Consider the following 11,567-nt stretch of genomic DNA (forward strand, 5'->3'; position numbering starts at 1 on the left):
ACTGGGAGCTCATTAAATGAGTTTAACCCTGTTGTTTTCTTATGGATAAAAGTTTTAATTGTCATTATTAATATTAGCTTAATTTTTTCCATGTGTTTGAACATAATTGTGGCTCATTCCAATAAAGAGTTAAATAATAACTAATATTTAATAATGATAGCTAAAATTCCATCAAAGCAAATTACTCTTGGTTACTGTCAGAACAATCTTAGAGCAAGACTTAATATAGTCAGATTTTCATATAACCCCCAGGAATAGTTAGGATATTGTCAATCAATAATATGAAAATGGTACTTTGTAAAAACTTCAAAATTTCAAATCCCATGCCTGGTCACAGAAAGTCATGTGTCTTACTACAAACACAGACTTTTTAGGTTTCTATGGTCTTGTGTAGAAAAAAATATATATTACATAGACTATTTAAAATCATAAAGACATATTTTAATGATATGTTTAACCAATATATTTGTGAAGATTTTAACATGATTTCAAAGACTTTAAAAAAAAATGCTTCTCTGCTTACATAATTTTTTTTTTAAAGATTTTATTTATTTGACACACAGAGAGAGAAATCACAAGCAGGCAGAGAGGCAGGCAGAGAGAGAGAGAGAGGAGGAAACAGGCTCCCTGCTCAGCAGAGAGCCCGATGTGGGGCTTGATCCCAGGACCCTGAGATCATGACCTGAGCCGAAGGCAGAGCCTTTAACCCACTGAGCCACCCAGGCGCCCCTTATATAATTTTTATATATGTCATATTTTTGTATATATTTCTGTGTTTATACACATATGCACAATCATTTATATATGAAAAGTACATGTTTTCATCATTTTAAAAATCTTAGTCCTCTAGGTCACAGGAAGTTGACCCAATTTTTAAAATAGGGGTTCATGTCTTAACATTTACAGTGTACAATATGTTACATCCTATTTTTACAATGTTTTCAGTTGTATAGATTAAACATTTAGTCCCTTAAAGTTCACATGCAACGATTTTAAATAGTCACATTATTTCCTGGGAAACAAACAAACCAATGTTGCGTTCAGATAAAGAGTCTAAGCTGAAAAGTACTATCTTCCATATGGCGGCTATAGTTATATGCTACCATGCAGCTATTTCCCTATGGAAGTCCAGGCATGCTTAATTATAGAGAGACATCATTACTTAGGAGAAAAACAGGAGTCTTTAATTTCCTTGCCTCTGCTGGACTGGGGCAGTTCATTCTGCTGAATCCAGCAAAGTCTGAGTAACACTTGAGCTTAGCTGGTTCCACATACAAGGCCTGGTCTTGTTGGGTCACCCACAACAGCAGCTCCTAAACTGTGATCAGTGTTGTTTCTGTTATGGAATGTCATCCACACAGAATTCATTATGCCTATAATTAAATACAGAAAGCCCCGCCTGATGTTAGGGCGCTTGTGAAGCAACTGTTCTTGGAAGCTCCTCCTTTAACTTTAGGACCACCAGATCCCTCCTGGGAATCACCCTAAGAAAGTGCTATTTGAAGTTGCACTGGTTCCTATAATGTGGCGTCAGTGTATTTCTAATTACAGTCCAGACATTTTTGAGCACAAGTTACTAGACAAGAGTCCAGGTCAGCATTTTGGCTTGCCAGGTCAGTCTTGTTCTCCTCCCACTTCTTTCCAATAATAGCTTCTCATATATACCAGAAATAGCATAGGGAATACATCTTTCTAACTCTAAGAACTGCTCCTGAATTCAATTTTCGGCAATTTGTTGGGAAGCCAAACTTATCCAAAGAGACACTACCTTCTCATTATGTAATTTCAATTAAATGCCCAGTGTACCATCATCTAAACCTTCAGCAGAACCACATTCTAACTCAGCAAGTCTAAGTGTCTGCTTATGTGATGAGGATAGATCTTTGTACTTGTGCTAAATCACCATGGACTTCAATAATTTCAATAATGTTATCTGCCAGACTTTGAAGAGGATGCAAATTCTGTGTTGCTGGTTTTGTGAAAACTAAGTATTTTCATTCAGGAGATTAAAAACTGTAGTTCTTCAGATGCAATACACTGGGGCTTTACTTCTAGTTGCATTAAAGTAAAATCAACCCATTAAGCATAATATTAATAGAAGGTCAACAAAAGCAGCAAATAAGCAAGTTATAGAAACAAAGTGCAATGAATCCTGACAAGCTATTCTGTTTTGTTATTATCGTGACATTACGAAATGGCACTAAATGTAAGGGTCTGCCACAATCTTCAGTTCTGAAGTCTTTATTATAAGTCAGCCATTCATATCAGCAGCAAGCTGACAACACAAAACAAATCCCCAGCATCCACTAGCTGTTTATTAAGTAAAACAGGTTATGTCATATAATGGACAGAGTTGCCTGCTGGGGCAATGGACACACCTGGGCTCGGATTTCAGTTCTGCCATGAACTATGTGCCTTTTGGCAAGGCAGCTTTTCTAATCCACAATTTTCTCCTCTGTAAAATGGGAATTTTATAAAACCTATTCACGTAGACTGTGTAGGTATAAATAAGGTTAAGATGGACAAAGTACACTGTCCAATGCTTTTCACTCAGTAAGCAATAAACAATAATTAGAATAACTTATGATTCTAAACAGAATAATTTCAAATTTTTTTCAAACACAAGAGGTGCTTATGGCACCAAGAAAGGAGGGGCATCTAGTGCACCTTTTGAAATAATTTTATGTCTAATATTTGAGGGGAGAAACCACATATTTTTGTAGATTTGGAGAATATTATGAGAGTTATGGTTAGACTGGTAATGGTTTTTTTTTTCCCAATATTAAATTATTTCATTTGTTCAGATTTTACAAAGAAGAAACAAGGAGACGAATGCCCTCTTTACTCAGCTTATCTGCACCAATGTATCAGTGTGTAATAAGAAAACTCCACCAAATCTTATATATACTATTGGGCATGAATGATTTAAACTTCCTCTAAAATGACCCCAACATGGATTTATAGAAACATGTTCAACATTTTCACTATTAACATTTACAACACTTTAGAGGCATCTACCCTTGCTGCCATTAGATATTTCTTCCCAATGTTCACGTTTTTCTGGGAGTTTTCACCTATTAACTATTCATACTCTGAAATAAGTTAGCCTAAGTTCACAATGTATTAGTTGCCTGATTATGTATTTCTCGATTTACAATCTTGAAAACAGAAATGCAGAGCATCAGTGATCTCACTCTACTTTTAACAGTGATTTGGAGGCAATGCCACATCTGGAATTTAGTTGTTCAGACACCTTGCCACATTCTGTTTACCCACACTGTGTAAATACCAAGGCAAGAAAAGGATTTGAGAGAGCACTGCACCCATTCCCATATTCAAGTAGAACACATGGAATCTATGCTTAAAAGAAGTGAGAAAAAAAAAAAAAGCCACGCAATTTCTGAAGAGGTCTAATACAATTATCCAAAAAACCTTTTTCTTCCTCAAAACCTAATTGGGACATTTTAAGTCTTACTATCTAGCAAAGACCAAGAAATTTACCAAATCTTGTGCTTTGAGTAACAGAAAAGGGACCGAGCTGTAAAATTATACATAAGTGCACAAAAAAAAAAGTATATGAGGTTTGTGTAATATTGTTTTGAACAACAAACTCTAAACATTTAGAATATGTGCTGAAGTGAACATGAACTGAAAATTTTTAGACCGCAAAAATGACTTGTTCTTAATTATGTCAAAAACACGTGTGCACTTCTTGAAAATAAAGTTTGCAGAGAAATTTCAAACAGCAGCTTTATATCTCTAGAATAAAACAAAACGTTAAGTATCTATGATAAATAATTTTCAATGAACATTTATAGGAGTTAAGGTGTGGCCACCAAATGTTTACTGAGAAAGGGATACAGAATGGGTCAATGACTGCTTTTCAGGAACTAGTGTAGCTCAGGGTGCTGCTTCTCACAATACAGCTAAGAAGAGCATAAATATTATATAGTGTTAGTCCTTTCTGTAGTCAGTCAGGAGTCATTTTTTTTTATCAGTTTATTATCACACTTTCTCTAAAGGTATCCAAAACTGGAACGTGATTCACTGGCATATATATAAATTTATGGTAAAAAATATAATCTGTTTATAATAACTGTAAGAATATCTTACTTAAGCTTTTAAAGCTTGAATATATTACCTAGCTTCTCTGCAGATACATGTAAATAACTTTAACTTATAGGAGAGCCTCAAAGACAAATCTTAAATAGAATAGGCCCATTAGATATCTATACCTACACACTGGAATAAATATAGTAAGAATCACTATTTAAATATAGGATTGAGATGAATGAATGTATTAGTTTATATGGAGGGTAATAGTTTTTACAAATGTTTTTGTGTTAAAGGCTTTCTTAATAAATATTCTGAAACAGAATAAATCAAAAATTAAGTACCTATGTAATATTTTTCTTTATTGCCCAGTTAAAATACTGAAAGCCTAGAATCAAAATAAACCAATATACACTGTCACAAGAAAGGCATATTGAGTAAGGCTCTTGGAGAGTACAACATAGTATGACATTGCCAGTGGGCTCCAAAAGCCTATAGATTTGCTAGGTTTATCTGGGGAAACTACATGATAATCCACAGAAAGGGTTCTGATAATTTTCACAGACAGAATCAAGCGTTCCTAACAATGAATGCCCTTCGATTTCTATATGTAACCAAACTCACAAGATTCTAACTTCCTTAAAGAAAGAATCTTGTTTTTCCCTATGTTCCCCTCGTTCAGTCTACAGCTTACAGTGGGTGTTTAAACAAATTTTATTAACTGACAAACAGAAAATAATGTTTTCTCTTTTACTCTGGCCCCCTATCAATGTGTTTCCTACAGTGTGGCCAGAGTGACATTTTTGAAGTATAAATTTGACACGTTCCACACTAAAGTCTTTCCATTATTTTTCCATCACACTTACCATAAAGAGTCAAATCCTTGATATGGTCTAGAAGGGTCTGCAAGACCCGGGCCTACTCCTCTAAGACCTCCATATTCCAGGGCCTTCTCTCAGTTGCTTGAATATGCCAGGCCAACTCCTATACCAGGCTTTTGTAACTAGTATTTCTCCTCTACATTTACATGGTTTACTCCTTCTTGTCTCTCAGATTTAAACCTCAATCTTCAGGGAAACCTTCTTTGATTAGGTTAGTTCACACTATTTTAAGTTCTCACAATACAATGTATTGTGTACGTATCTTGTCTTCCAAAATGCATACCACCATTTTAAGTTTCCATTTACTTTTTAAATAACTATGTCTCCTCATTGGAATTCAAGGTCTAGCAAAGTAAGAACTATTTCTGAGAGTTTACTCACATTTTTTTTACCTGAGCCTACTACTCAGACACATAAAAAGCATTCAATCATTATGTGCTGAATAAAGAAATGAATGCAGAAATGACTGAGTGAATATGGTTGTCTATCTGATCACCTTAGTAAAGTCATATAAAGCATGGGCTTTATTAAGTGACATCTATCATACTACCATGTTTAGTAATATTTAGTAACTAGCCATTGTAAGGGTATGTGTTTATGTCCATTCAAATAGGGAAAGTAAATAAAAGTGACACTGAAAAGTCTAGTATGAAATTTTAGTATAAATGACCCTAAAATACATGAAACCTGGAAATCATTTTTAAAAGCATAACTTTACTTCTTATTGATCAGCTTTTTATTCTCATTTTTAAGCTAGACAGCCATGAAATTCACTAATTCTTTTAAGCTGCTAAGAAACTATTAGTCCTCTTAAGTAGAGACTTATTAAATAATAATGGTCCTGGGGCACTTAGATGAGCATGATTCACTGAAAAAGCTACCCCACAGGCATCTATCATTCAGGAAAGATGACATTCTTGGATACTTGAGTTCTGAGGCTCATTTTCAGGGTCAAAGAACGTAAGTGATATATAGGTTAGTTCTATCTCATCAGCCATTTATACATATATTTTTTGAATAATCCCTGAACCTGAAAAAATATCAACCCTCATAAAATGGAAATCTCATTCAGCAGAGAAGATAATATAGGGCTCTAGAATGACAGTGCCTGCACTTGTACGCGGGCTCTGCCACTAACCTGGTCCTGACACATAACCTTTCTTGTGCTCTCTTTCCGTCACTACATAAATAAATAAATAAAACTTGCTAGGCTTGAATAAATTAGAGTAAGGATGAAACTGAGCTCGTTAAATAAAAATATTCTAGAAAACCATAGATGCAGAAGTTGTTGCAAGACATTCTGGGCCAGAAAAAAAAAGAGAGAAAGAATATTATTATTGCCTTTTTAGTCGTTCTGACTGTATTTTTAATATGAAGGCAACTAAACAATATTAGACTTTATTAAGTTAAAAAAGAAATTGTGGTTAGAAAAAGATACAATTTGAATCTTATTTAATGTTTGTTTTAATTTTTTTCTCTAAATTTTCTCTAATGAATGTGGATTTGTTTTCAAATTAGTTTTTAAAAAGGATGTGGCAATCAGTGTAAATACTGGCTAGAGGCAGGGCTCTGCTCATACTTCATCTGAATAGAAACCACCTATCCCTGGCCATCAATACATGATTGGTGTGGGGAGAAGCATCCATTCTCAATTAATTATTTGACAGTCACTTGACACACAAGAAATAGAGAAAATACATAAAAATGGAGCCAATCCTTCTGGGCAGATGGACTCTGCCTTTATCAGTCCATCTCCCATTTCTGTGATAATGAAAAGAATCCAGCCTTTTGTTTTCCTTTCGTGACTAGTGGTGATCTTTGCACTCCGTTTTCAGATCAAATTTTCAAAACAAATCAATGCTCCAGAACCATCCTGATGGATTTTCTTTTCTGAATTGAATTACTGTAAGCATCAGGTACTATACTGCTCAATTATGTATCTCGGTAATTCCAAATTCTTCCTTTTATGGAAAGAGCCTATCCACTGGCAAAATAAAATGCATTTCAGAAACATTTAATTCTGCTTCTCTTCAACATATTACTTTTGCCACGCTTTCTCCACTCTTAAGTGTTCCTGATTATGCATGATCCCTGGATCCCTACATTTAAAATGCACAAGAAAATAAAAATTTTAATTTAAAACACCCTCCCACACAGAACAAGCTGTCATTGTGTCATATTTGTTTCCTAATTTAAGGAAGGAAGTTATATCTCAGGCGTCCTTCATTAAATTTTCTGCTCTGTATTTTAAAGTGGCAATGGGATATGTAGAGCAATTTTTCCCATAAAAAAATGTTCTATTAAAAAATATATTTCTATTAATCAGTGAAGAGATATAGAGCTTCAAATTATAATATAGCAAATCATCATATTTACCAGCTACTCCATTCAAGATTTACAATTAAATTAGATATGGGAGAGGAAAAACATGTACTGTTTTATTTTTGTAAAACCTAACTATAAAGCCTGGTACTAAATCCATGGAAATTTACTGGCCAAGCTGAAGTGCAGTCTAGTCCATGGAATACACAGTCTTCTATAATTACTAAAGCCAAAACAAAATGAAAACAAAAACCTTCATGAAGGCAGAGAATAATAAAATAACACTTTACTTTTTTTTTTTTTTCCATAAACCCATGAAGGCTACAGAACTCTTCTTTTTCTGAAAACCAGCTTTTTCCTTCCTAACAAACTCCCTTTGCTGTTTAAACAATTACAAATTTTATCAAGTCTTCATTTCTCTTCAAGTCAGATGAGAGAGAACTGCCAAGTCTAATAAGATTTACAAGGGCTAGTTCCTCTTAGAAGTGTCAGCAAAAAAGCAAAAAAAAAAAAAAAAAAAAAAAAAAAAAAAAAAAAAAAAAGCAGGAGAAGACATTATACAATAAAATTCAGCCACACATACAGCTTTTGTCCTCACAGCTTTCAAAATCAGATTTAATAATTAATCTATTTAAAAAACAATTACAGCCATAAATGTCATTTATCCATGTGCTGTCTTGATTTGACCCATGCACTATCTACTTTAAACCCTGACATCTCTGTTGCTCAGCCACAAATATATCCATGCTTCATCTTTTTCATATCAGTCACTTTCTGGTCACAGGCTTTTTGGTATTTATACAGTATTTTTCCTTGGTCATTGTCATGGAGCAATATTAGAGACACAAGAATGAATTTTATTTATTAAGGGGAGAAAATAAAACTTAGGTATGATTTTTTTTTCATTCCACACTTTCAATCCTTAAAAACAAGAGAATTTACAGGTTGGCCTCCACTACTCAGATAAATATCATTAGCTAAATGTACTCAGAAAATCTCTTACAATCCTTCATATTCATCCCTTGTTTATTAGCCTACAGAAGCTTTCCAGTCCAACAACGTCTAAATTTCTGTGTTATTTATCTTTCCAAGACATCTGCTAATTAAGAAATATGTTATTTAATCTCTAACATTTCTAAATATTAGCTGACCTGTCTCCCACTTCAAGAAATCACAGAAATCACATAATTTTTCCTAAACTGACAAAAGTTGGACTTGGACATAACCAAAGAAACTAACATTAATTCCAAGAACCCTCCTTCCTCTAATCCAGAAAACCTTCACATGTGCCCCCTCCCACGCCCCTTTTTCCACAACTAGGAGCAGGACTTTCTACTTTACTTATAAAAGGCAAAGCAGTTCCTATGAATCCTGTCCCCCGCCTTTCTGTCCTTTACCATGAATAACAAACGTGGAGATTCTCAACCATAGTGAACCTCTCCTGCACTTCATTCTTCACCAAATGTGTGCACAATCTTCTAGATGCTTATCTGCATCTTAGGGGGAACACCTGTGTGTTACAGACTCAGAGGTGGCAGAGGAAAGCACAGCAGTTGTTCAGGCGAGCCATGGCCCAATTAAGTTGGGGAGCAGCCTGACAAAGAACCCAAGGAATCCTAAGAGGAGAGGTCATTCTACTTGCCACCTGTAAGTAAGCGGGGTTGGCACGAAGGGTTCCCAGGAGAAAACTGAACCCAGAAATGGGGCTGCTCAACCATTAAGAGAACGCCAAAGGAGGAGCTGTGGGAGGTGATAAGGCAGAGAGGCCAAAACCAGGTCTTCGCCTTGACACTAGCTGAAACGCACTGTCAGAGAAGGAAGACCCCATGCACCAGCAGGGCCCCACCTGCCTCGCCCTGCCTCCCCGCGCCCTGCCCAGGCCGAGGCCCCCGGTGGGTCAGGCGTCGGGCCTTACCTTGGCTGCAGTCCTTGCCGCGGAAGCCGGTTCGCGAGCAGTCGCACACCGCCTGGTCGTCCACCACGGAGCACACGCCTCCGTTGAGGCACACCCCGCCCTCGCCCTCCTCACCAGCCTCACACGGGCTCCCCCCGCCGCTGTTGGGCGGCTCGTCGTCCAGCTTCACCTCGCCGCTGTCCACGGGCAGCGCCTGGGAGGAGTTGACCCTCACGTCGCGAATCCACCCTTTAAAGGGCTCGCGCTCCCTCACAGAGGCCAGCGTCAGCTTGAGCGCCGCGGCGCGCAGTTCCGGGGGCAGCCCCCCCCACGAAGAGCCCGCTGAACACGGTCATGTCCCTGCGCTTCGACTTGACCTCCACCCACTTGGCCTCCACCTGGTCGATGAAGAGCGTCGTGTTGCGGAACTGCCGGCGGATACGCACGTTGTGCCATGCGCCGTCGTTGACGGGCGTGTCAGCCAGCAGCGTGGCCGGCTCCGCGCAGAAGATGGAGAAGCTGAGCTGCAGGCGGCCGCCGCGCGTCAGGATGAGCTCCAGGAAGTCGCAGAAGCCCTCGTCGTCGAAGTAGAGCACTAGGCCGCGGGCGCTGCGCGTCTTGAGCTGGAAGCTCATCTCGCTCTCGCAGCAGGCGTTCCACTTCGGGAAGCGCGTCCACTGGCCCTCAGCGCCCGGGAACTCCAGCCCGCTGCCCAGCTCTGCCCAGCAGCCCAGGAGCAGCAGCGAGAGGCACAGGAGAAAGCAGCCCCCGCGCTGGAGAAGCGCCGTCCCCATGCTCGGGGCTGGGGTGCGGCGGGGGGGTGCCGGGGCCGACAGGGTCAAAATGGTCCTGGACACCGTGATGTAGAAATGAGGGTCCAGAAACAAGTAGGGTAAGGGGATGGGCAGGAGTGGGAGGGATGCACCCTCCTTTATCTAGCTCTTTTTTTCTTCTTCTTCTTCCAGCAACCCCTCCCTCTCTCCCGATAGTCCCCTCCCAACTGGAAAACGTAGACCCCAGTTGTACAGGGCAGCAGCAGATCTTCCAGACCAAAGGGAGGATACACTTTGGAAGCAACGTTCTGGAAAAGGCGTTTAACAGAAGGCCAAAGGAAGTTACTTATCCATCTGAGTCCGATGACCTAGTTCAAGGGCATCAGTGGTGTCAACAGATGCTTCACTCTTCAAATACTATCATCTACCAGGTACCATCAGTGGTACCCGGCAAAAGCGAAGCAGTTAGACTGTTGAGAAGCAAATACTTCTCAGGGAAATACAAGAAACCAGCAATGAACCAGGATCCTTGGATACTTGTAAATGCCTCAAGTGTTTCTCCTCCAGATGTGCTGTCCCAAACCAGAAGGGAGAGAAATGTTCCTTGCCTCTTTACGGGCACCACTTAACCCCTGAGTAGCTTCAAAGGCCTGCTTCTTCTGTCCTATCATGGGCTTCCTGCATCACTGTAGCCAACGCAGAATTCCTTATGCATGGCCTCACAGGCTGGATTTTACTTCTCTTTTTCCCTCCCCAACAGTAAGTTTCGAACCCAGAAGCTGTGGAATAGCCAGAAGCTGTTAGCTGTCACAACAGCTCCTCTTCTTTCCTCTCTCCCTCTGCAAGGCCAAGCTAAGATGCCAGCATATCAGTTTGTTGTGTGTTGGTGATGCATTTTGGTTTTGTCTTTTTATAAGGACCCAGAAAATCTGCAGAAAATTAAAATAAAAATTAAGTTCTAAAGTCATTTATAGTATCATATAAATCATTATTCAGCTCAGAAACCAGAGTTAACCTTACTGGAAGGGGCTTGTTCATCCTGATCTATCAGGGGAGACCTAATGTCTCCTAATAGTTAATATTGCACTTTTACAATCAGTCATTACCCCCTTGCAGTTTATTATAACTGTTAATAGGTAACCCTCTCAGAATTTTATAGAGATAGGTTTATGGTTATCTTTTACTTTTTCTGAGAAAGTTTAATTTTTAAAATATAAGAAGAAAAGACCCTTTTAGGGACTTCTGCTTATGATGTGTACTGATAATATGGACAATAAAAATACAACCTAGTCAAAACTCAGTTAATACAGATTTTACAACAGGCAAGGCAGATCAAACTGCAACTGGAAGCTGCTGGCTTGGATCTGTATAGCATTCTCACCATTTTATGTTTTTCACAGAAAGAATATCGATAGTTTCTTGGGATTCTCTTTTAAATTTCAAACAGTATTTTCCTCCTTTTATTAAAGGAATAATCTGTTATAGGAGAAATCATCTAACTGGAGTCCTATCTATTTGGGGTAGCATTTATGTCTCAATTGCCATAATATTAACTCCTTTAAAGATGGGTAAAGTATTTAATATTTTGCCAGCAGTGATCTTAACTCCTCTTCAAGTCCTTATCTAGCTGTCAGTTCTTGGAAT

The 11,567-nt window shown here is 38.5% G+C and overlaps 1 protein-coding gene across 1 annotated transcript in view; it reads right to left on the bottom strand.

Annotated features, from left to right (window-relative positions):
- The window catches only part of LOC111148008 (neurexin 1), a 1,160,981-nt gene extending 1,151,037 nt beyond the window's left edge, over positions 1-9,944 (bottom strand). The window contains 2 exon segments of the mRNA XM_022504343.1: positions 9,172-9,478; positions 9,480-9,944. Coding sequence (XP_022360051.1) covers positions 9,172-9,478; positions 9,480-9,944 — 772 coding nt within the window.
- Between the last annotated feature and the right edge of the window lie 1,623 nt (positions 9,945-11,567).

Source organism: Enhydra lutris, unplaced genomic scaffold (genome assembly GCF_002288905.1).
Source record: "Enhydra lutris kenyoni isolate GAN:26980312 unplaced genomic scaffold, ASM228890v2 scaffoldscaffold18, whole genome shotgun sequence".
Classification (NCBI taxonomy): domain Eukaryota; kingdom Metazoa; phylum Chordata; class Mammalia; order Carnivora; family Mustelidae; genus Enhydra; species Enhydra lutris.